Source organism: Enhydra lutris, unplaced genomic scaffold (assembly GCF_002288905.1).
Source record: "Enhydra lutris kenyoni isolate GAN:26980312 unplaced genomic scaffold, ASM228890v2 scaffoldscaffold16, whole genome shotgun sequence".
NCBI classification, from domain to species: Eukaryota; Metazoa; Chordata; class Mammalia; order Carnivora; family Mustelidae; genus Enhydra; species Enhydra lutris.
This window is the reverse complement of record NW_019154100.1, coordinates 15,435,646-15,462,289: the sequence shown is the minus strand read 5'-3', so window position 1 is coordinate 15,462,289 and position 26,644 is coordinate 15,435,646. Positions and strand designations below refer to the sequence as shown.

The 26,644-nt window shown below is 37.5% G+C and overlaps 1 protein-coding gene across 5 annotated transcripts in view; it reads left to right on the top strand.

The window, feature by feature from the left end:
• The first annotated feature begins 1,259 nt into the window (after window positions 1-1,259).
• Window positions 1,260-26,644, top strand: part of LOC111147307 (ETS variant 1) — a 92,731-nt gene continuing 67,346 nt past the window's right edge. For 2 of the 5 annotated variants that reach the window (XM_022503286.1, XM_022503283.1), the window contains exons 1-2: window positions 5,730-5,790; window positions 14,372-14,425. In XM_022503286.1, the coding sequence (XP_022358994.1) occupies window positions 5,730-5,790; window positions 14,372-14,425 (115 nt within the window). Of the gene's footprint in view, window positions 1,366-2,457; window positions 2,655-2,787; window positions 2,920-3,176; window positions 3,264-3,743; window positions 3,832-5,222; window positions 5,271-5,729; window positions 5,791-14,371; window positions 14,426-26,644 lie in introns of those variants that run through there. The other 3 variants (XM_022503282.1, XM_022503281.1, XM_022503284.1) reach the window with 3 other exon arrangements.

Genomic DNA, 26,644 nt, shown 5'->3' with positions numbered 1-26,644 from the left:
TGCACTTCTAAAAGCAATGGCTTGAAGCAGCAAGCAAGTTGGTAGTCTGTCCTTAGGCTTTCTCCCCGCTCCTTTTCGCAGCTTTTCTCGTAGTAAGGGCACCCTGAGATTGTCGCCCTGTGAGCCTTTAATTTCTGAGTTCCTTTCCTCTTGTTCTCAGACCTAAGCCTCCTTTTCCTCAAATAGTATTTGTTCAGAGACGAATTATAGCGGAGATAGAGGGGTAGAAAAAAGTTTTTTGGTTTGGGAAACTTGGGCCTTTGTTGTGTCATTTCCCCTGCCCCTCTACGCCCCCAACCACGTGACCAGGAAAGGCCGGAATTTTGTGAATGGAGCCGAAAGGTGGCTGCAGGGACGGGAGAAGCTCCGCCCCTTCCCTTGAAGCGGCCAATCTCCTAGCGGAGCGCTGCGGGGTCAGCAATAAACAACAATGGGCTGGGAACATACGATACACTATTGGCTGAGGCGAGAACCTCGCGGGGGCCTAGCCGCGAAGCTCCGCCCCCACCCGGTTGCCCTGGATACCCGTCAGGCTCTGGCCGCTGAGAAGGTCTTTGGAAACTGTTGCTCACGTTACCCAAGCTGGTTTATCCTGGGAATGCTGGGCGGCAGGACACCCTTGCTAATGGCTCCCCGCCTGACTGCACCCTCGGTGTACCCCAGAGCCTCACCATTCCGCTTGGAGACCCAGGCTGTGCCCGGAACCCTTCCGTGACCAAGGTTAAAGTGCAGTTCCCGCCCAAGATGCCTGTAGATGCTCGCGTTTGCACGGGCTACTTGTACTCACTAGTTTCGGAATGCACCGTGGGTGTCCTTGCTGTCCACAATTATTGGGTGTTTCCCAGTTAATACTTTTTCTGTTGTTGTTTATTTAAAAAAAGATATATATATATTTTTAAATATATCTTTACCCTCCTAGTTCCCTCCTTGGGTCTGGAATTGAGTCTTGTGGGCTCACACTCTCATGTAAATGCGTCTCCATCACGTTCCATTTAAGGAAGGAAACTTTCAAATAGAAATTGAGAACTGCAGCACGTTTCCCTACGGGCGGAACAGCTGCCGGAAACGTCCTTTGGTCTCCAGCTCTGATCGCCATCAGGATCACAAGAGAATTTCAACACCACTAAGTCCCTGGTCCCATCCCCACGGCCTCCCATCTACTGTCGGGCCGAGGCTGCTTCCAAAGCGACTTTTTTACAGCTCCAAGCCTCATAGGCGCGTCAGGGCAAGTGGTTTCAGAGTTGCAGCCCACACTTTTTAACATCCCGATCATTGTCCTTGAAACCCGAGCCACATCACCGCTCGCCCCCAGCTCCGGGCTCTGGCGGTTTAAAAGCTGGAGAGGAAGTGAAAGCGTCAAGTACAGTAAGTGACACCCTCCACCTCCGTGTGTACATAACAAAAGCTCAGGAAACGTGCGGGTCCCTAGGATATCCGAGCCACCCCATTCCCCCCCTAGTCCCCCCCCCACCTCCACAGTGGGCTGGATGCATCTTGTCCCTGTGCACGTGTAGGATACATTTGCTTTTTATACTTTTCCTCACCTAGATTGGTCTGTGGTCCTGCTAAAATTCCCTCCCAACGCAACCGCTCCTAACAAGCAATTCCTCAGTTCCCCGTGCTTTTACTCATAGATTATTTTACTGTCCCATGAATGATAGGGTCTATGTTTTACTTGAGGGTGGCCGTTAAAAAGTGGCGCTGGGTGTTGAAAAACGGGCAAAGAATTTGGGCCGAAAGCTTAGTGGAAACAAGTCTAAGGACCGAGGTGGGCACCTTATCAGGTTAAAAGTAGGGGGGCGGCGGTGCTGGAGATGTTGAGGGAGAGGATTCGGGGGAGTAAGGAGGCATGGGCTTGGTGGGTCGCACTTCAGAGTATATACCCGAACCGAACAAAAGTGATTTAGGGCAATCAGCCCAATAGTGGACGAAACGCACCGGTAAGGAATACTAGCGACTCGGTACACATGGCTTCAGTGTCCCTTCAGTGCCTTAACAATAAGCAGCGCGTTAGGAAGGCAGCTGATTTCCTCTGTGGCGTTTGCAGGCTGTGGATACTGCGCCAGCCCACGGAGCATCCGCTAGGAAGAGGGGCGCGAGAGATCCACGAGAAGGGGCAGCAAGCCGCCTGATTGACAGCTCGAAATCTGATCTTGTGAAAGAGACGCGGAGCCAATGGGAGGCAGCGATCCATCAGTTTGGATTGGAGGCCCCTGGAGGAGAAGTAGAGGAAAAACCACCGAATTGAGCTCTGTCAGAGGCGCTTTCGGCTTCCAAAGGGAAGTGCTGGGCAATAATTAATGTTTTTATTAAATTTGGAGGGAATTTTTTGCAGCCGTTCGCCTAGCGTGGCCTTCAGGTGGGTCTTTCCAACAACTTTTTATGTCTCTCCAGATAATTGCATGGTTGTGGGTTGCAAAAACTATCCTTACGAAAGAGGTGTCTCCGTCTCTTTAGTCCCGTTAGGTGCAAAGCAAGTCTCGTTGATCGCCATTGCTAGTTTTGCACACGTTTGCGAATCAGAGCTGCCCGGGGTACACCGACCGCGCAGGGAAACATCGAGAGTGTAAATAAATACATCGCCTCTTGTTCGGATTTTTGCTACTGCCGAAAATATGTAAATTGTGAACTCTCTTGGCTCTCTTTGGATCCAGGTGAAGGAGGCGGTGTAGGGAGGGTTATTTTTGTGAATGGAACTGTCGGAGGGTAATTAGCTATGCAAATTCAAGAGCTTCATTCATGACTTTTTTTTTTTTTAAGCCTAAAAGCCATCTTGTTCCCCTCTAGGTTGATAGAAGTCCAGATCCCGAGGAAATCTCCAGCTAAATGCTCAAAATATAAAACACTCAGCTGAGATTTGCGAAGAGAAGCAGAATGGATGGATTTTATGACCAGCAAGTGCCTTACATGGTCACCAATGTGAGTGATCAGTTCGAAAGTTGCTGTTTATAAACTTGACTCCAAGGGGGGGAGGGGGGAGGAGGGAGAGAATGAGAAGGGAGGGGGTAAGGGGGCTGGGATTGCAGATACTTTATCTGCTTTGTTGCCACTGTAGGGCGACTCTGCTTCTAGAAGCCCAATCTTCAAAATGAGCTTACCTTTCAGTGATTTGGATAAGGCATAGTTTTGTTTTTAAGACCCCCCCCCTTTTTTTTTTTCTGATTAAAGTGCCCAAGATGAGTGGAAGAGGAGACGGAGGGCAGCAGCAGCTGCTGCACTCAAAGTTTTTGGCTGGGTTTGTCTGCCACATTGAAAAGAATGAAGTTGAGACAAATGCTGACACTTTTTGTTTACATGGGGTGTTTTTGTTTCTTTTTTTATTGTCTCATTTTTTCCTCAGGCTTTTTTTTAATTTCACCACTCTATTTTTATTTTTTGTTTTGGGGGGTGGTATGAGAGAGAATAAAATTCACGGTATTTTAGTCTAGCTTTGATCCAGCTAAAAACGACTTTAAGTGTGATTGCTTAATGTTGTTTTGATGCTGAGATGCCATGAATATATGACTGATAAGTAGTAGTGTGTTAGCTTGGCGCTGGGAAGCAACTCTCCCTGGTTGTTGAATTCTCAGCCTAAGCTTTCACTGTCAAGTGAACGCTGAAAATGAGTATTAGAATTGATACTATGGACTTTTATTCTTTTATTTAGGGAAAGGATCCCGCAGACTTATATATGCATGTGTCTTTTGTGTGTGTGACATCTGAGGTTTATATTTTTTTAAAGGATTTTATCTTTCCCTTTGTAGAATCAGCGTGGGAGAAATTGTAACGAGAAACCAACAAATGTCAGGAAAAGAAAATTCATTAACAGAGATCTGGCTCATGATTCAGAAGGTGAGGTTTGATCTTTACCTATCCTCTCCATCTTCATAAAGGAGAGGAGCACTTCAGTCTTAGCTTAAAAATAATAATCTTTCAAATTACTGCATTTAACTGAGACTTTTACTTGGAGCAATTAACATAATGTGACAGTTTGCACTGGAGGATATTTTATGGCCCTGTCACAAACTAATGAAGGAAGGAAATAAAAACTTAACAGTGACATCCTTCTTTTAATCATTCTTTTGTGTTTAAGTACTCTTGTCCATATGGCACATAACTAATCCCATACACCGAGGTAACAATTTAAAAATATCCAACACCGTGGGACAAAGTAAGCAGCTAGGCATGCTACTTAATTTCTCCTTTCCACTTTATTAGAAGTTAAATGCTGTATATCATTGTTTGATTTCCCATTCCCCTTACACTAAAACCATTTACTGTTAGCAAGCTTTTCAGGGATGATTTTGATGACTACATGGTAAGGTCATAATATTTTGTTTATAGGCCTTCAAGTGTTCACTGAATCATAATTAAGGCCTAATTTATAATTAATATACCAATTTGGGAGATTAGGTTGCAGATTTTTTTTTTTCTATGCACTGTTGGTTAGGAGGTCAATTTATTAAAAAGTATTCCAACTATACGGGAGCATTCATAATGAACTTAATTACTTAGATTTAATTATCAAAGTTCAGTTTGGCAGTTTGATTAGGCATGTTGAATTCTGAAACCTAACTCAGATTGTCATACATATTGGATACCCTCTCCCTCCCATTATGACAGAATACACAGTTTTGGACTTGATAATAAACAGGTGCCAGGGAATTATCTCACTTTGACTTTTGTAAATCTATTAATGTAGAAATTTTCCTCTAAGATCTTGTATTTAAAAGTTGTCCCTTTTAGTTTGGAGGCATTGAAACTCAAAAGCATACCGTGCTTTAAGAATTACACCATGTACTGTTCCCATCTTTGATATAAGGTTCAGAAGATAAAAAGAAAGTGATTGTCAGTCTTTCTGCTCTTTCCTCTGCAAAAGTTGACTCTATTTAAGAAAGGTTTACATGATAGGCACACCTTCACCTGAGCCTTTTTGTGAATCCTAGTACATGTATGTTTGATGTCCCTAATCTTATTTATTAAGTTATTTGTTAAGAGGGGGGGAAATATTGCCTTCCTTATTTAATTCACTAAAAGAATTTCATAGAGAAGTATTGCTTAATAGCCATTAAAATGGCAGGATTATTGAGGTATTTAAGTCATGAATCCTATTTTCTTTTTATATTGACTCCTCTCCCCAAATTAAATTGATACTTAATACCAATTTCGTGACACACGTTTCCATTTAATGGAGCCTAAAGGTTTTTCAAATCTTTTGTTTATGTCTCTGACTTGTTTTTTAGAACTCTTTCAAGATCTAAGTCAATTACAGGAAACATGGCTTGCAGAAGGTAAGGCAAAAAAATTGCTTTAAAAGGAGGGGGAAAGCAACTCTAGAAGGGGAAAAAAAAAGTCCTGAACTTGCTGTCTTAATGTTCAGCCCAATTAATTGAGCTCTAAAAGAGCCACCTCATGTGTCATGCATACATTAGAGTCTCTGATGAGTTTGTCTTTGGGGAATCTGGGGCTGCACTACCCAGTGTCATCACAAATTACCAGGAGAAATTGCTTCCAGCTCACAATCACATCTGCTTTTGGCAAGAACTAATGCACCAAGACTTCAAGTTCTAAGCCTCTGTTCAGATTTTAATTGCAATTGATCAGGTTTATATTATTGTACCTCGAGAGACCTCCTAGAGCCAGAACCCGGCTTGCTGTTTCTTTTAGAGCAGCGCATATCATTATTTGGTGTGCTGGTGGAGGACTTTTCTGATGGCAGAAATTAGTTTCTCTGGGTTCATCAGGACGGGATGCTTCAAGATTTAAGTGCAAGTGTCTTCTTCCCACCTTGTTCACAACACAGAACGTTAGGTGTGTATCCAGTACTTAGGAAATCTATGGCTTTAAAAAAAATCTTTGGGGGATTTGAGGATTTAAAGAAATGTTTTCTGTTTGTTACTATTATGTGATATTTGCTGAAACTGATTTTTGCTTTTGTGTCACTTTTATTAGGATTTATTTACTATAGCAAGGTGACATGTAAAGGCATTACTCTTATTTTTAATTACTTTTTAGTAAAATTTTGTGTTGTAATCTATTGTTATCTTTTATTGGGTGAAACTTTATTTTATAGGAACAATGAGATACTGCTTCAATACAGCTTAATACAACTTGAGAAATGACTAATGTTGAGGGACTTTTGTTGGTGTCCATACTTTGAGAATTTTTCTTTTTGGATTTGTCATAAATGTGAAATATTAATTTTGTCCTATGATGTGTTTTATGGGAAACACAAAGAGAAAATTCCATCTATTTAAGCTTTGAGTATAATTTGTATTTCTGTCTGTATGTTATCTGGGAAACATGCAATTTTTGGAACAGATTTTTAAGGTTGTTAAAAGAAGAGAGAGAGAGTCTCTTTAAATGGAACCCAAGTGTGGCTGTTGCTACTTGGAGCCAGACTGCGATGTTTTATCGGTGGTCTTGCTTGCAGTTCATCAAGTTGCTGTTAGCATGTAAAATAAGTTTCTTTGTTTTGCTGATATTCTAGTTCTCCAAAAAGCTTTTGCAGTCTGTATACATCTTTTAAGTTAAATAGCTCTTCTAGTAGCCCTTTGAAAGGGTGGTTGCATTTGCATGTTCATAAAAGGTAAGTATTAATGACAGTTTTAGTTATATTTAAAGGTCATTTTGCTTGTCTCTGTAAATGAAACTTACTGCAATAGATTACTTACTATTGCAACATAAACCATACAGTCAAACCTAACTTTTTCGAGAAAAATTTGCACAGAGGTCGTTGTGTTAACTTTGATCAGGTAGTTTTGCCAAGTTGGAGGTTGTGAGGACATTACATTTATGAGGAAATGTGTTTGCTTCTCTAAAATAACTTGAAGTATCTATTTTAATTGTTCTCGAAGGTTTGTTGGTTCTTAGATGTTTAAGTCTCATTGATTCCAAGTCAGTGCACTTGCTGGCAGATTTTGCCTGTGCATAGCAACTCTTGTTTCTGGGATTTTAAAATGCGGATTCTGTGACAGACTCTTGCCATTCTGTAATCAGTTTTAGTACAGTCTTTGACTTGTTTTATTTATTTGTCACTTGGTAAGTGATTCGAATAACTTATCCAAGTTAATCTTTTAAAACTCTGCACTGACTATATTCTTACCCATGATTATTAGTATACCTGTAAATCAGATTTGAAGATTTAACTTTATATAAAATAAACCTAAAAAATGACTGATGTATTTGGAGGAACATGGACCTTTACTTAGAAAATAATTCATAAGCTTAAATAAGTTAAGGAATTAATCCTCGGGGTGTTTTATTGAATACCCAGGTGGGCGACTGTTTACAAATTATGGATAAAACTGCATTTTACAATAATATAAACAGTTTTCCAATTAGTTTACATTAATTTATCCTATCCTATTGTAAGCAAAATATTATTAATAGGACTTTTAAAATCTAAGAGTGGAGAGTTTTTTTTTTTTTTTTTTTACTATTTGTTAATAGATTGCATTTTTTATTTTTAGCAATTCTGTATCATTATATTATTTGTTTTAGCTTTTTAACTTATCTCATATCTTGAACTAAGAAGAGATCTTAAAATTATACTGGGTTATTTGTAGCTAGAGTTGTCCTTCTGGACATCCAGAAATTAAAACATTTCCAAATTGGCAGATGAGGGACTGTTTATATATTTCTTTTCGTAATGCTTGGTAGCCAAAAAAGTGACCATGGAATTTTAAGGCGTCTTGACCCCTTTAAAAAAGATCACTGGCAATTAACCAAGTTTCTCTCATGAGTTAGAATCCCACTGGGAAGTTAAAGAGGTCTAAAAATCTTATTAGACGTGAGAGTCAGGTTGTGTCATATGAAAATCATGTTTTTAAAAAGTGTTCAAAACCATGAATACTTGGGAAATGACTTATCCCAAGATGTTTGTTTTTTCCTGGAAGAATTTTTATAAATTAGATTCAAAGCACAGCATATGGATTAGTCATATGTAAATTATTATGGATTATGAAATGGGTTTTACATCTAAGGACAAATAAGGGTAGATAAGGTAGGACTATTTGAGGGTGAGGGTTGGAGCCAGTATTTTCAATTTGCTCAAGTCCTATAATTTGGGGGGATGCATGGAAGTATATTTTTAATTTCTAAACGGAGATAAAAAATATGTTTGTAAAGAATATAACTTTGTATTAGTATCACTTTCTAAGTACTAACACTGCAATTTAAATGTTTTTAACATATCTATCACAATTAAATACATTCACACCTCATCCTGAAGAAAATTGAAAAGATAATGTTTTCAGTGACCACAGTAGCACTTAAAAAGTGTCTAAGTTTTGCCATAGCTACTTTATATTATAATTTTACTATGTACAATTCTTTATTGATTCTTTGTCTTTTGAGTTAGATTGCTACTGATGAAAAGGCAATTTCAATTATTTGATCCCATGAAATAATGAGTTCATACATCAATCCTATCAGCATCACTGTAACGTCTTATTCTTAACAACCTGTTTTAAGTGCTGCTTTAGTAGATGGTGTCCTAGAAATTCATAGCCAAAATGGACCCTTTTGTGTGTGAGGGAGAGAAACAGAAATATATAAAACTGAGTTTAAAAGTATTGCATTCTTCTCAAATTGCTTATGAGAGCTTACCTGCTAACACAGCTTGAAGAGAAATAATACATTTCATATGTATGTAATATAAATGCATAGCAAGTTTTGAACATTGTTTCTGGCGTGGATCTAGGTGTTCTTGAGGTTCCCTTTCATCAGTGATATTAAGGAAAAGAGACAACAGTGATTCGCTGTCACAGGGTAGGATGTTTTTCAGTGATGTTATATAGTAAGTCAAGTTTCCTGCTGCCCCCATACTTGAATCAGAGTTTTATCTCCAAGAACAATCTTTCTACACCAAAGGTTATTACTTCATGCAGATAAGGCTCTTTTTTTTCTATTGTTTTGTGTGACCTTCAAATAATAGGTTGGCTTCACAGTAGAGATGTCATTGTATCCTCTCTATTTACTTCAGTAGCTGATACTAAATTTATTCTTGTGAAGTTCCTTTCAATGATGTGTGCTCTTCGTTCTCGCTGTCCATGTCCTCCACAATACACAGTAGTCATCATGTGCTCATTTTTATTTTTCAATCAATTATACTGTTATTCGTTAAAATGGAACATAAATTGGATATGTGCTCATTAATTTTTTTTTGATGTGATAACGGTAAGAGCTAAAGACTTTAAAAACTACATTATTTTATGTGGTTTACATAAAAAAGGAAATGAGAATTAAGCATTAAATTACAGAAGTCCATACTTTTTCTTAGTATTGAGCAAGAATCATTTAGCATGTAGGAGGGAGGGGCGCTACTACTCCTCTTTCTGTTGTACCAGGAAATACTCTAAAATATGAAAAGAAGACTTCTTATTTGGATTTGATTAAAAGATAGCAGGTAGAGTAAATGTATATTTTTAAACATTTATTGGAATTAGATAAATGTCTTTTCATCGAGGATCTACTTGCAAAATTAAAAAAAAAAGTTTGTTAAAAATAGAACTTGGATGTGATATAGCTTAGATATACTTTTTCCAGAGGGCCCTAATAAGTATTAATGAATACTGTTTTTCTGGTTCAGTTACAAGAAATGGTCATTTCTTGAATCTCATAATATAACTTTATTTCCTTTCACATGTATACAAAAGCTTGTAATTAAAATAATAATAATAATAAAGTCAGACCTCCGTAGTATTAGGAAATAGAAACAACAGCTCTTAAGCTATACTTGTTTCCAAGTCACTATAGGTCAGTGTAGAGTTAGGAATGGAAGCTGATCCAAGACTGAAGACAGCTGAAACTTACTGTTTTCTTTCTTTCAGAGCATCAAGGATTAAAGATGTTTCTGTCATGGGGAAATAGCCTCCCCCCCTTTTTTCATATCTTTAAATACGTTTATACTACTGTATTAATTAATGCTTATACACTGGTACAATCATTTTTAATTTTAAAAGCGGATGTGGTATAAAACCAGGCTTAGTGGCTTCATGATTATTTTGTTCCGTGGCCTGAAGCTTCATTTCAGGATTAAACAGAATACCACCGAGCAAAGGTTGATTTTCCTGTTGTTTTATTTAAAATAAAATTCAAGTTTATTCATAGAAACTTGTTGCTAATTCTTTGATTCAAAGTGAAATGCTACAAAGTTCAGCAATAATCTATTATAATCTCAGGATAAAGAAAATCTGAATAATAGGCAAGAACATTTCTTTAATGATTTTTTCCCTCCCCACCTCCCTCCACTCTTAGTCCCTTCCTTTCCTCCTCCTTTCCTTTTTTCCTTCCTTTTTGCTTTTATAATGTATGTTTTTGTGAAAAGTTTCTCTATAATATATATATCTATAGTTATATATCTATAGAGAGATAGGTAGATAGGTCTGTCTAGCTATATGTAGATTTAATTTTGTAAACTTGTCATTTATTTAAATGTATATGTTAAGGGATCTGAGCTGTATTTCAGACTGAGCAATAAAATTGGTGTGTTTATTGCAAGTTCAAGTTGACTTGCTTTAGTTCTCTGGAAGGGTGTGACATGAAAAGATTGCGGTTGGGCCACATGGCTCATGCTGGACTGTGTTTTTGTGAATGGAGGCAGAACTCCAGTTCTGCCTGCTTGTCTGGAGGAATTGCTGAGGAGATCAGCTGTCTCATTCACAGGCAGAAAGAATGACTCATACATCTTCCGCCTTGCTTGGCTCCAGGTCATTGTTACAGTGGATAGAACTGGTTTTAATTAAATATTAACCCCTTTTATACTTGACATTTGTTCCATTTGTAATTTTTCCACTTTTTTCCTGGCTTTAAAAGAAAACTCCACAGTCCCCTAGTTTGTGAGGAACGGGAACTTTTTACTTGCCTGTAGCCAACCTTGGACATACTTAAAACTCTCACCCTCTCTTAAGTAATTAGTGTTTCATATGAAAGTTTTAGCCTAAAATAAAGGAACTCTATTTAAAAATCGCCCCCACCCCCGGAAATGATAGTTAAGAAAGTATGTTGAAACCAAAAATGAGGGTTAGTGATTCTGTGGCATCCAGATCATGATTAGTATTTTCATGAGCTTGTTTCTTGTATTTAGTGTATTGCTACGCACTAAAAGAGAGAAAAAAAACAAAACGAAACAAAACACAACAACTCTGGACCATAATCTAGGTAAAGCAAAGAGCTGAGAGGGCAGATACTACCCTTTCAAAGCCCGAGTCCCGAGACTTGATGGCAACTTGTCTATTTCTGTGCAATGAACTGATAGGGCCGGTCCAGCTCTTACCAATAAAATCCACATGCTTAATCTTCCTGAAAGCCTTTTATTGGTCTTTTGGTCTGTACTTTCCCCCCTTGTCCTTTCTTACTCTTCCCCTTCCTCTTTAATTACATAGTCTGGGGAAGCATTTTCATTCCCCAAAGGTGATTATTCCAAGCCTAGTTTATAATAGATAGTAGTGAAAATAGTGCTTTTTAAAGGTTGGCCTCTATGGTTAATTTTCCACTTTGGAGTTGGTATGGCTTGCCACAAATTTTCAGGCGGCTATAGTTTGCTACTTCACAGAATTCCTGTGAACTGAGGAGAAAAGGAAACGTATGATATGAGTGTGGCAATACTTTGTCATATTTTCCCTGCCCAGATCCAACGTGTGTTTTTTGTTAACTGCTTTCCTTTTACTCTAACTTGAAATTAGAAGTGTACTTAAGCCTTTGTCTATTTAAGTAGCATGCTGCTTCATTGGGTCTATTCCGTTTTTTCAGATTAGCTTCTGTGAAAATGTGAGTCATATGTTTTTTGTTAAAATGCTGTAATATGTTCAGGCATAAGTGTGAAGTATTTATTCAGTATGTTAAGGAGTTAGAACAGAAATAGCAATTCTTACAGCAATTCTTATTCTTTTTACAAATTGTTATGGACCTCTTTTCTTTATGTTTGTGAGGTATAACTTCCAGCTTCTTCTAAAATTTGGCTCCCCCTATGCTTATCCCAACACATACCACATATCCATCAGTGATTTTTATGTCTTTCTTGCAGTGAAACAAATCACAGAGTTGCAATTTTGTCTTATGATAGTAAGGAAAAAATAATGTCTGGCCTTTAGGACGCTCATACCAGCACATTTAGTTACAAATATATTTTTGTTACTCACCAGCTATTTTTAACTATTCCTGTAAAGGGATATTACATTTTTATTAGATTCTTGTAAATGTTGGCTTTTTAAAAGCGTAGAAATTGCTGTGGTTGATAATTTTGCATCTCAATAGTTATGTCTGTTTAGCTGTTAATTTAGAAGGAAAACCAAAACATGTGGGTATGATGGAAAAATTGTGTAGGATTTAGTTCTGTCTACCTGCTGTTATTTATTAAATAGATATTGAAAACATTTTTGTATTTTTTTTCTGTGAAGACTTATTTTAAAGGATGTTTCTCCACTTAGATGAATCTGTGGGAAAAATGAGCTTGCTGTAATGTCAAAAATGTTTATAGTTAAGAGAATACTAATGTACACATTTACCTGTTATTTTTATCCCTTTCCAATATAATTCAGGAGAAATGAAGATTTTAACCTTGCATTGTAATGACTGAAGTAGTTTTGTGTGTATGAATTGAAAGAAATGGGTGGGAGGTGAAGGTTCGGAAAAAATAAGTAACATTTAGCATTTAATTTAATTGTCACAGGAAACCCGTATTACCACTATTAAACTGATGAATAAAATACAGTTCAAATAGGTTAAAATAGTGTACACACTTTACACTGATAGGAAGTCATAAAACCGTGACTTGAAGTTTTCATGGCTTTCGTTATCCATGGTAGCAGACAGAAGTAGAATATGAAGAGGAAAAAAAAAATCTCTTCTTCCATTATGTGTTGATCATTTATAACTTGGAAGAAAGTTCCTGATTTTTTTGGTGACAGAGAATGGAATTTGTCTTTAATAAGCTGATGTGTTGGTGTACAGAGAATGTTAGGAAATAATTTAATGTCAGACTGTATATATTTTAATAATCGGCGAGATTATCATTGGTTCTGCTCTTCATAACATGACATTAGTTTTATTCAGCCAAGTATTTCTACTTTTATTTTTATTTTTTTGAATTTCTACTTTTAAAAATGTGATTAAATAAGCTGATACTAAAGAATAATCTTATCTATGTTGTATTTCTTTTTTATATACATTTTTAAATATAGAATTTCTTTTTAAAGAGAATTTTTTTAACTCATTCACCTACCAACCTGTAACTTTTTCCACAGAGAACGATTATGTTCATAAACATTCCCCATTCACAGCAGGCTCTTTTTAAAAAAATTAATTGACATCTATTTTAATATGACTGGACTGGATGAAACATTTCAGTGTTAGATATTACTAGTAAAGTAATACTAGTAATCAGATCATAGCCAAAGTTAAAAAGGATAACTCCTCTATTTTTACCAAATTAAAAGGAACTAACTTCTATTTTAGGTCATTTGTGTGTGTGTGAGTGTGTATATTTGTGTGTGCATGTGAAAGCTTGTTTTAGTAATATCTTGTCAATTTGGAATAGGTTATTTTGAGGTCTGAATCAACTGTGACAAAAATATTTTAGAAGTGGAAAAGTGTACTCGTGTTTTGATTGCTGCCGAGTGCATTAAGTCCTTGCTCTCCAGTAGTTTTTTCTTTACTAAAAATAGGGAAGTTATTTGACACGAGGATTGACGAAATAGTGATATTCTTTTCATGAGTGTTGTATAGTTGCCAGGAAAATATTTTGCGTGAAACGATGGAATTTATTTTTATTATTTATAATTTTATTGTTATGAAGTAATCACTAAAATATATTTTATTCTTCTATATGACCAAAGTCAGTGGATATGCTTTCACTAAAAAACTTTGTAGCGTATCTCAGCCAAATTTAGGTCAAACATTTTTAGTTATGGTCGTCTCATTTTCAATTGACTGAGCATACTAGAGGGAGGCATTTCTGTCAAAGCAGAGGGATGTGTGTAACTGCACATCCTTTGAAAGAATGCTGTAGTTAGTATAGTGGCTGCTGCAGCACGAGCCGTGGGTGAATTGAAATACTTCTTACTCCATTCTTAAAAAGAAGCCCTGCAGCTAACAGAAATCCAGTAGCTTCTAATATTTTGTATGTTTCTTTTATTTCCATCTGGCAGGTGATGTTCAGAAGGACCACGACTGCCACAATTACATTTCTGACACTTGTGTTTTCTAGTTGACATCCATGGTTGCTTCTCTTTCCTCTCCCAAGTATTGCTCTCAATCCCATTTTAAATAGGAGGTCATTGGCAAATAATCATAGGTTTGATCTGAGCCGAAAAAGATCTTGCTTGACATTCCTTATGCCTTAGCACTTTCTCTCTTAATTTTTTTTTAATTTTTTTTTTTTTTCCTTCAGCTCAGGTACCTGACAATGATGAGCAGTTTGTGCCAGACTATCAGGCTGAAAGTTGTAAGTATAGTATGACTCATCTCTTGATTTTTTTTCTGTCTTTCTTGTTTCCTTTTTTCATTCTTTCTCTTTGGTTGGTTTCTACCTCCAGTGTCTGTTCTCGCATTATGTTGGTACCTTTTTAGCATATAGTCATGAGGTGATTCTGTCAGTTTGGGACACCAGCAGAATCCCTGTATGATCTGAGTGGAACTCCAAATAGTAGCCAAGGAAAACTTGTTTTTGATTAAAAGGTGGTGCGATTCTCCGTATTTGGTTAATACCTTTGGAGGAGAAATAGGGTATGATCCAATGAATGTGCAAGTGTTTACCTCCAGTTTTTCGCTGTTTGTGAGAAAAAGTCTGAATGCTGATGCGAGGAAGTCAGTAGTTAAGATCCATGTGAGGCTCTGTATTGAATATTTATAAAAATTTGTTGGCTTGTGTTATTTTACATTCATGAACTTTCACCTACTTTGATGTGATTTTTAGCTTCATTTTCTGCCTCCTGGTTACAGTAACACAAACGGAAGGAGCCCGTGGCTTCCCTTAGGATCCCTGCAGTGTTTCTTTCCCTGAGCCTTGCTCCAGGGCCTGTCAGAGAATGTGTGAGTGGTGATTCATGGGACAGTGGCCTCCCGGTAATCCCTGAGCGAGGATTATGCCTGTACAAACATGGCGGCCTCGGGCTTTCCTCCTCATATTTATGCTCTGCTGGTCTACCAACTAACTGCAGCTGTTGACCTGACGTGTAAATATGAAAAAAAAGGGTATAAATGCCATCTTGAAGAAAGTGACCTAATAACGTTTTCATTCTGTTAGTACCTTTTAGAGCTCTTAATTTGATTCACTTTTCCAGACCATTGACAGTTTCACAGGAGGCAGTATCAGCAGCAGCTAGAGGTGCTTACTGCCTTATAGCTTATCAAACCCATATTCTCACACGTCTAATACCAATACCTATGCGACTTCGAGGAGCAGATGTCTGTGAGCAATGTTTTCCACTTTTATGTTTGGTACTTTTTATTTCCCAGGCATCAAGGGTTATAAGAAGTTACATCCAGATTCCCTCCTATGTTTTGGTTCAGCTTCATTAAAATTTTTTTGTTCCATTGTGGTAAAATATACATGACAGAAAATTTACCATTGTAACCATTTGTTAAGTGTGCAGTTCAGTGGTGTTCACACTGTTGTTTAAACATCGACACTGCCCACCTCCAGAACTTTCTCATCATCTCATTCTGACCTCTGTACTTACTAAAAAATAACTCCTCACTGTCCCACTGGTATCTGCTGTTCTGTCAGTTTGATTTTTTTCTAGGAAGAGAATTTTGTGTGCTCTTTGATGTCTGCATATAGTTTTATGCGATTTCAAGAAACCTGTTCAGCAATGATATAGACCTTACGTAGAGACCTTTAGAAATTTCCAGAAAGATGACAGCCAAGGATGATGGCTAGGCAAGGCCTTCCTTTTTTTTTTTTAAAACACAGAGAGGGAATGGTCACATTTCCAGAATTTCTCTTTCTGTGGGACTTTCTAAAAGCTAAACCTGTCATCTGAGTGGGAGAATTATTCTCATTGAGTCATTTTACATCTGAAGAAATTGGTAATGATTCCAATAGTATACCAAATGCCGGGGTAAAAATCACTACCAGAAAGAAATTTTTGTTCCTTTTCTTTTTTGACCTCTTTTCAGTTTTTCATATTCTTGACTCTTTTGTCTCCTTGAACTCTCCTCTTGGTCCACAGTGGGATGATTTTTCCCTTTCTCTTTTAACTACTTTCATTCCTTCTTCTCCCTCCACTCATCTTCCTTCCCTCCTCTTTTCCTAGGGTTTTGTCCCCAAGCTTTGCTCTTATCTAACATGAGCCGTCCCTGCATAATCCCACAGAACTATCTGTCATGGTGGAAATAATCGGTTTCTGACCATTCGGTGTAGTAGCCACTAACCACCTTCCTTACTGAGCACAGGAACTGTGGTTGATGGGACCGAAGATGAATTTTTGTTTTATTCAATTTCTATGATCTTAAATTTAAAGAGGGGATATTGGTTGCTGTCGTGGTCAGCACACTTCTGTATAGTGATGTCTCTTACATTTTTATCTCTGGCCTGGGTGTCCCCCTGCCCCTATCTGCTGGGCGTCTTCCCCTGATCTACCACGTGGTCCTTGTGCCAAGTCAGAAAAGCCCAATACCTCAGGACTCAGCCCTCAGCCCTCAGGTAACCATCAGCATAAAACAGTCTTACACATGATGCTCCGTGGACAGTTCCCACTCAGCTAGGCCAATGTGGAATTTATTCCTATTTTTTTTTTTTTCCTGATCAGTGTCTCTTTTGCACTTCTCTTGCCTTTCCAAGTTGATGGCATCACCACGTAGGCCAAAAATCCTTTATTTGCACTTCTTCCCGGTTCTTTACCAGAGACCTCCACTTGCTTACCAAGTTGTTAATTCTACCTTTTAAAAATAACTTAATTTTGTGGTCTCTACTTATCTGTGTTTGAGTTCACAGCCACATCTGCCTTGACTGATCTTGTGAGTAAGCCTCTTGCTTGGGGCTCCTCTTTTCAGTCTTACGTCCTCCCAGCCATTCCCCGGGATGGCATTAATGCACAGCTGTCTGCCCTTGCTAATTTTCTCCTTAAACTTCCGTCAGAACAAAGTCCTACAGAACATCACGTTACCATCTGGGCCTTGACTTGGTGTTTCAGTTTTCACTCTTGTGTTCCCAGCGCCCGGTTCCTCCCTGTCCTCTGAGCTGGAGCCCTCCCCATGTTTCTGTTCTCCAAATGGATGCAGCTGTTTTAGGTCTCTCCACCTTTGTACCCATTGTTCATTTTGCTTTGTAAACTTCTACTTGTGCTTTGTGGCCTTGGTAGAGCTCCTACTGCAGACCTAGCTTAGACTTCACCACGTTGAAGTCTTTCTTTTTTTTTTTTAAAGATTTTATTTATTTATTTATTTATTAGAAGATTTTATTTATTTATTTGACAGAGAGAGATCACAATTAGGCAGAGAGGCAGGCAGAGAGAGAAGGGGAAGCAGACTCCCCGCTGAGCAGAGAGCCCGATGCGGGGCTCGATCCCAGGATCCTGAGATCATGACCTGAGCCGAAGGCAGAGGCTTTAACCCACTGAGCCACCCAGGTGCCCCATTGAAGTCTTTCTTGACCTTTTCTTGCCACCCTTACCTGCAGAGTTAGGCTCTAGAGTATCTCGGGCCTTGTACTTACTGTAACACTTTACATACATGCATTTCTTCAGTAAGACTGTAAACCTCTGGGGGATTAGGAGCATGAGCATGTTATAGAAGCATAGTAAGTAAAATTGGGATCTCAGAAATGTGATCAGCTTCTTAGGGCTCTTTTACTCCTAAGTGTTTTCAAAGCCCTAATTCCCTTCTTTTTTTTTTTTTTTTTTAAGATTTTTTTTTTTTTATTTATTCGACAGACAGATCACAAGTAGGCAGAGAGGCAGGCAGAGAGAGAGAGGAGGAGGAGGCAGGCTCCCTGCTGAGCAGAGAGCCCGACGCGGGACTCGATCCCAGGACCTTGAGATCATGACCTGAGCCGAAGGGAGAGGCTTTAACCACTGAGCCACCCAGGTGCCCCCCTAATTCCCTTCTTAAGGTGGAAAATATATGATCATGCCTTAACACACTAGATGTAGTCTCATTCTGGAAAAACATGCTAAAACCATGAACGTTTATCCAAATGTTTTCAGAATGCTGAAGTTTTTCTTCAGTAGTGAATATTTGCAGTTTAACAAATATGGCTCCGGGATTGGTGAATAAAACACCTAATTTTAAAGGAAACCTCTAAACAAAGGTAAAAACAAATCTGAAATAGTCTAGTAAAAAGAAAATGGAGGTGTGGTTTATTTCACGTTACCACTGACATAAAGGACTATTGTTCGAAGATGGTGAGAACAGCTAATCTCAGTGTTCATTGAGAACAACACAAAGGGAGATGATTCAAAAAGAGAAATAGAGTATATGGATTAAATTCTGAGGATTTCTGGATGGAGGAGGTTATCAAATACTGGAACTGAAAGTTTAGATTGTCTACTAAATGCCTTTTACAAATGTTTGATTCTTCTCTGGGAATGCTTCGTGGAGCAGAGGGATCTCATCTCCAGGAACAGAGAGAAGCCCGGCCCCCTGTGTGGCCCCGCTACAGATTCTGTGGGGCTGGTTTTTCAAACATAAACAAGCAGATTTCCTGACATCCCTCAATCAAATAAAATGCCTCTCATTTTATTGCTTTAGTCCTTCGGTAAATGTGAGTTAGGAGAATGAACTGTCAAAGTCTGTTCCATCCTGGATTATGGATCATACATTTGACTGTCTTAAGGTAAATCTATGCAGAAGAGGAGAGAACGGAGCGTTCAAAATTGTAAGAAATGAGATTAAACCATAGCACGTGGGGATTCTCTAAAAATCTTCCCAAACATTCTTTATTTTTACTTACAAAATATGTCAACTGGAAATCTGGAATCTAAAGATTCTAAATTCTAAAGAATTCTAAAGAATTCTTTAATTCTAAAAATTCTAAAGAATCTAAATCTAAAGAATCTAAAGCAAGGTAGCTTGCTGCTTACCTTTGAGGGGTGCTGACTTTTGAAGCACCTATAGGCATTGAAGGCAGATGAAAACAAACCAAAAACTCCCTACAAGCCCATCCTAGGAAGTGAATGGAGTCTAAGAGAAAAAGCTTACTTGGCTCTAATAAATTGTATATTTCTTAAAAACAAATCTTTTCAGAACTCAGACACTCTGCTGAAAAAAGCAGAATTACTTTAAGATACTTTTGTCCAGAGGAAGTAGAAATCGGTCTTTTCAGAAAAGAGAATTTAAAGAGTATTTAGAACATAAATTAGCCTTATCTTTGCAAAGTGGACACAAATGTATATATAAACTGAATTTTTGTAAATTATAAGTTTATTAATAATCTTGTATTTTAAATCACCTGCTTTAAATGTAGTTATAGCACTCATCTTTTGAAATCTGTTACCTCTCATTTTTTTCATTAAGGTAATATGTTACCATTTCTCCAACTAGTTTGTTTCTGTTTGGTTACATTAGTTCTTTTCATTGTTTTCTCTACAGTGATTCACAGGATAGATGATGTTCACTCTACCTTTTACCTCTTCCCAGAACATTGCCAGGGTATAAACAGAGTTATGCAAAAATTCCCAGCAGGATAGGTCTTTGTAACTCTGTTCCTTTCTCTTGTACTCAAGAAAGAACAGTGGAATGCAGGTCAGTTAGAATAGTGTCATTAAGGGAATAACAATAACCTTGACTCTGATATGTTTATATAGCAGAAAGTAAACATTAAAAGTTTGCAAGTTTGTATACTTCAATTGAAATTCATAATACAGTACTAGTGACCCAGCTGAAAAGAATCAGGGCAGACCGGTGTGTGGGATCTCAACTGTTAAAGCTCCTGTTACACAGGTGAGTCTTTGTTCAAGTAAATAAAAGTCATAGCTATGTTTCATTTTCTTAGGAATTAAAAAAAATACATAGTAATACTTGGGTTCCTTTTGCAGTTACATTGGGAGGAAGTGGGGGGCACTTCAACAGATAATGATTACAGATTTGCTTTTTAAGACACTGAAGTCAGAGAAGTCTCTCTGCAGACCCTGACTAAATGATTTCTTTTATATTAACCTGTCCTTGTCCTGGATTGAGAAGTTCCATTGGTGCTTTGTGTTTCTTACTTCCCTGCTTTTCTACTAAGCCACCTTCTTGCATTGTGTTCTTTTCTACACACATAATGAGTACTTGATAAAAGTTGGCTTTTTATAAATTTTGAACTCTTTCTTGCTCCTGATTAAATTTTTGAATATGGCTGGCCAGGAAGTCTTTGTCTTTCCTTCCTAGAGCTTCTTTTACCAGAAGGTGAGCATCCATTCAAAGAAGAAGTCCATTTCTGGGATTTGAGAACATGAGTTTGTTACTGTGTTTTGTTTTCTTAAAAAAAAAAAATAATAAATAAATAAATAAATAAATAAATAAATAAATAAATAAATAAAAGGGAGCACCTGGGTGGCTCAGTGGGTTAAAGCCTCTGCCTTGGGCTCAGGTCGTGATCCCAGGGTCCTGGGATCGAGTCCCTCATCGGGCTCTCTGCTCAGCGGGGAGCCTGCTTCCCTTCCTCTCTCTCTGCCTGCCTCTCTGCCTACTTGTGATCTCTGTCTGTCAAATGAATAAAATCTTTAAACAAATAAATAAATAAATAAAAATAAAAGGACACATGTTTAAACATGCCACTGTGCAGACTACAACTATCCACGTAAGGATGAATAGCCTCGTGCCTTCCTCATCTTAAATGGTATCACTTGAGATCTAAGCTATAACCAGCTCTCAAAGGTTCTGTTTCCTTTGTGTATGGTTTTTGTTGTTTCAGTTGTTTTGGGTTTATTTGTTTGTCTTAAGCTTTTTTTTTTAAATATTTTATCAAAGCATTATTTTCCTCAGAGTGGGGAAAAACACAAATAAGATTGTTCAACCCAGTTCTATTCTCTACAGCAACCTTTTTTTTTTTAATGCCTTTCATTTGCCCCACATGCTAAATAATATCCTTACACTACAACTTCTTGATTTATCAGTTTTAGATTTTTATCTGGTACCCCATTTAGGAAAATAAGCACTTGAGATGTGTTTTAATTATTTTACTAAAAGTAATCAGCTATGTAATTCTACACGAGTCCGATAATCTTAATTCACTTTTGAATGTGAGCAAGCATCATTTGGGAAGCTTGTTCAAATGCACCTTCATGTTCCTATCCTAGGAGAGTTGGACTTTCAGGTCTAAAATTGGGCCCTCAAATTTCTAATGAGCTGTTAGATGATTCTGATGCAGGCTTTCTGTGCAACACAAAGTTAGATATGTTGCTTATCTTGTCATTTAATTATTTGTGGAACACTGACAGCGGTATCAGTCTTTTGCAAGTTAAGTTGTAGGATGGACTCTCCTGTTCATAAACGTATACAATTCATTAAGTGATAGTGTTTTTTGAAAATTTTTATGGAAGTAATACACTGTTGTTTTGTTATTTAAGTATATTAGGGAATTAAAAAAATGATGTCTGTATACTAGTGATATAGTTAAAATAGTTTAATTTTGGTCATCTTTGCTAGAATTATTTGTACTATCTAGTTCTGAAGACTGTTTTTTACTTATTTGCTCTTCCTTGACCTTGAGAAACTGCTCACCGTTAGATCCCTGTCATACTAGAATCAGTTATGGCTTAGAAGGAACCCTATCCTTGCCAGTGAAGGAGAACCAAGCATTGGTGGCCCCACCGTGTTCTAGATGCATCCATTGGGGGGTTCTCATCATCCACTGGTCTGTTCTTTTACTGTTAGTGCGTTCTCTCTCACGTATGCCGGGCTCAGTCTAGAGTCCAGTGGCCATCTCTTCAGCAAAGCAGACATTCTGGTTGGTGCTTGATTATTTCACAAAAAACATATTTTTCTAATGAAAACGGAAACCCAGTGGAAAAAAAGCTACCTTTTACAAGAAATTTTGTTTTGGATAACGTCCTGGAAAGCTATCAAGTTCCACAGAAGGAAAAAAAAAACACTAAATCATTCACCTCGGGCATGTCAGTTAACCTGTATTTACTTACCTGTGAAATGACAAGGAAATGAGTAATCTTTCAGGCCCAGAACACATTATGAGTCTATGGCACTTCTTCCTTATGCAAGGATAAAACAAAAGGAAAGATAATACCTGAATATGGTGAATGCTTGTGGAATATGAAAAGGTATATTTTAGAAAAACTGCAATTAATGGGGAAATATGTGTAATTAGAAATTACTGTAAATGACTAAATATTTATAGCTAGAAAATTGCTTCAGTTTTAGTAAAGTCTGTTCAGGTAGATCCTTTTCAAAATTTTTAGTTTTATCAGCTCATTCTTCCTAAGGTAGATAGTTCAAATTTAATGCCAAAGTGAAAACCAAAAAATAAAGCAATGCCTTTAACACCCTCCCCCCGACAAAACTGGAGTTTGTGGTTATATTATTGCTAAAAGCTGAAATTGTATATTTCACACAAAGTTTTTAGCTTTTTCTTTCCTGTTTTATTTGTCCTCTTAAATTTTGCCTTTAGTTTAACACATTGTCCTAGAAATTGACTTCAGAAACATGATAAAAGGAAGTATGCCAACAAATCCTTTCCACTTACCCTGCCTATAATTAGTAACAAATTATTTTGAGGCAAGTGATCTGTGCCATCTTTGGTTAACTTTTGCTTAACCTTAAATAAGTGTATCGCTATGCAGTTACTGGAATGATTAGGTTGAAAGCCCAGCAGCATTTGTTGGAAAGTTTAGGTAGGGGGTTATAGTGGGAAGTTATTTGCAGAACCAAATATTATATTCTTTGTTCCAGTGTTTTTAATATATATACCTATTCTTATGCCTAGTGGTGATTACAAAAGCAAACACAACATTTGATAGTATTTGCAAATAAGGCCAAAGCAGTCATGAAAATGACTCTATTTCTGAACCACCATTTCATAGGACATGTAAATTTTATGGAATCAGATATAAAGAAGTAATCCGAGCTTAAGTAGTACATGTAAACCTGTATGTCCTAACTGTGTGTTTAGTGTTTTTATGTTTTTTTTATCATTTTGCCACTTTTCCCCATTTATAACGTTAAACATCTACTTAAGATGCACAATGCACATTTGCTTCTGTTACTGAATTTTCTCTTAACGAGAGTTTGTTCTATGTTGCAGTAAGTAAACATGGTTGGTTTCATGTGGTTGCCTTATTTTTCTTTCTTTCTTTCTTTTTTTTTTTTCTTTTTGGTGCCAAAACCCAGGAATGAACCAGCTGTGGTTGCTTTTTTAAAATCTAATGAATTACACCCCAACAAGCATTAGTTGGCACTTGACAGTAGCTGAGGGTAATGTTAACTCAAAAACCCAATTACTGACGATATATCAGAAATGGCTAGATTAGAAATCCTGTTTTTACAATGTCTGATTAAACTTTAAGATAGAAAAAGTGCCATTGTGTAATGATTGTATATGCAGTCTTGGACTCTTATTTAAATCTAAGGTTTAGCAAAGAAGTTCAGGTTGCTGTAGATGGCACATTGTTAAACCGTCTGGAGGTTTGTTTCATAGTTGCTCCTAGTTTTTGACTTTACAGTCCTGTTGGAGGAGATTTTTAGATCCCTAAAGGAGACTTGAATTGTGATTGCACCTTTTTTTGTGTCTTACGATAAAGAAGTCTTATATTTCTGTTTGCAAAATTGGAATGATTGTATTCTTAGAGATGTGAGCCACATTCATTATTTTGATTTTTATGATTTAAAATATGAATCATAAATCTTAAGAGTGTAAAAGCCTTTCATTTTACTTAGGAGATTTTACAAATGTCCATAGATGTATATTTTTACTGAGGGTGCTAAGTAGGTTGACAAGACTCTAAAAGTTTATCCATTTAACGAACGTGTTTTGGTCTGTCCTATGACGTCTTCTGTCTAGGCACTGATAATTACAGCGGTGGACAAACAAGAAAAATACCTCTGCTCTCAGGGAACTTAGATTCTGAACTGCATGCAACTGATAAAGTCTTATTCATCCCGTGTCAAGGGATGTGGAATTGGATAGGGCTCAGTGTGTGTGCGTAGTCATGGGATACTCAGATGCTGATCTATTACATTCTGAAGAAAATGTGCTAGGGTGTGTGTTTGTTTTTTTTAATGTTAATTTCTACAAGAAGCATGCTGTTCAAGGCATGGCCACTGGATTTTCCAGTGGATTACTGTCATTTTCTATGTTCGCACCTCTTTAGGCCATGCTTAAATTCCTGTGATAGGGACTCAGGAGGTTATCTTATGTCTTAATAAATCATGTTCTCTGGCGGCAATTACATGTGCAAAATGTTGACCTACTCTACTTTTTGAGAGCATACTCATTCTTTAAGATTCTGTTCTTTCATGAATCATTTCATTTATGAATGTCATTTTTTCTTTGCTTGTCTTAGAATTAATGAATTCACTGTGCTCATAAAAGCTTTCTGTACATCTCAGTGTTACTATTATTCAAGTCTTCTTGTAGAGGATTGCTTATGTCCTGTACAACTGTGTATAATTCTTACTTTGTGGATATTCAGTGAATTGAATGAATAGCTTCTCAGATACTTAGAGTCTTAAAAAAGTGTTTTAGACATATTCATACACAGGTAGCTTAGTTGTCTGAAATAAAATCCAACTGTTCTGCTTGTATTTTCCCATGTTTCGTTTTGTTTTGAGTGATAATGGAAAGCCATTTGCATTTATGTAACATGATCAGTGATCAGTCTCTGTTATCAGATTAGGGCTCTCTAATATTATTTGATATTCCTATCTCACAATACATTTCTCAGTAATCTCTATTAAACACAAATACTCTGAAATAACTTAGTATTTTCCCCATTTTTTTATAGAGAAATATAGCATATAAAATAATCAACTAAGTAAGGCCTCAGATGATTGAAATGATAAAAGTCGGATCCCCAGCTCCTACTTGCATGGTCTGGGAACATCATCTCCCTTCCTCGAGGGCCAGAACTCAATCCACTGGTAAAGGTTTCAAAACTGTTAATACCCCCCCCCCCCCGCCCTTAAGTAGGCTCCATGGCCAACATAGAGCCCAACTCGGGGCTCAAACTGATGAGCCTGAGAACAAGATATGAACTGAGGTCAAGAGTCAGATGCTTAACTGTCTCAGCCACCCTGGTGCCCTGAGAGATGAAAACATTTGACCTCTCCTTTAGCACCAACTGTTACTGCTCTTAACCCCCCCCCCCCCCCAAAAAAAAACCTTCATCACTAACAGAATGCTTTTCATATAGGACATGATAATTGTTTGAAAATTATTCTTAGTAAGGCACGATAGATTGAGAGGCACCCAGAGAACCTTCCCACAGGGGTTTGTTCTGAGAAAGGTGTTCTGTGAACTCATTTGAGCTAATAGCTATGGTTGAAGGAAGTTGGGAGGACTTGGTACTTGGAACTGTTCCATTTCTCATCTAGGCTCTAGTGCTTGCCTTGCCTGCCTGAAAGATTTCCTCTTATCCAGAATTTGAGAGAGATTTATGATATATCCTCTATTTGCTTATTGTGTATGTGCAGTTTTTGTCTGAAAATATCTGTATGTTTTCCTCACGGTGGGAGAAGAACCTTTAGGCAGATGATGGAGTAGTGGCAGCAGCAGAAGTATTAGTACTAGTCAGAGTAGTAGGGTTCATGGAATTCCCAAAGTGGTAGTAAATATTCACGAGAATCCCAGAGCTGCAGCTTGAAGAGACATCATAGATTAATGATCTCCGTGCTCTTGTTTTAAAAATGAACTGAAATCCAAGAAAGGTTATTTGGTTCTGATGTTAGAGCAAGAACGATTGTATGCCCTTACTTGTATGTTGGGAAAATAGCAAATAAGAATTATACAAACCTAGATTCTTTCATTTATTGGTGACCTTTTCTTTATCAAATACTCTATAACACTGGAGTGAGAAATATTTTTCTCAACCATTTTCTTGTTAAAGAAGGCACTTTAAGCTTAGCTACCTCAGTAACACAAATATATTTTAAGAGGGAATGAATTCAATGTAGTATATCTTGATGCCAGTTTTTTGTTTGTCTACTTTATCAATTTTAATGTATTTGTATCTAATTCACAGTTTACGATCGTTTAGGTCTTTCTCATTGTGATCAAGGTCTGTAAGCCAATCCAAATTCTGGACAAATTTTGATCAGAAAGAAATATATCCTCCCCCCTTTGCCCACTTTTCCCCCTGAACCTTTTAGTCCTGTTATTTAAGGCCCAAACATATGATCTTCATCTGAGATTTTCTGTGAGCCACCAAGTAGCAGCCAAAGTTCTGTCAAATACTATTCGGGCCCTTGGACTTGGTTAAATACGGCTCGTTCCTATCAAGATGTATGGATAGTCTTGAAGTGTTAACTTCAACATGTTAGCTTTTCCTTTGAAATGGCAGTCATGCTGTGAAGTGAACTTTGACTGCCGTTTGAGGTTGTTTTTCTCCATCCTCATGGACACAACAGCCTTATTATGTTGATTTGATTTCACTCTGGTTCTTGGCACTGGGGCTAGAATGTCAGGTGACACAGTTGTCTCAGCTCACGGGTCTGCTGGGAAAGCAAGAAACTGGATGTCATTGCTCTGTGTTTCTGGATGTTTTGCCATCCCGAGCCTCTCCACAATTGT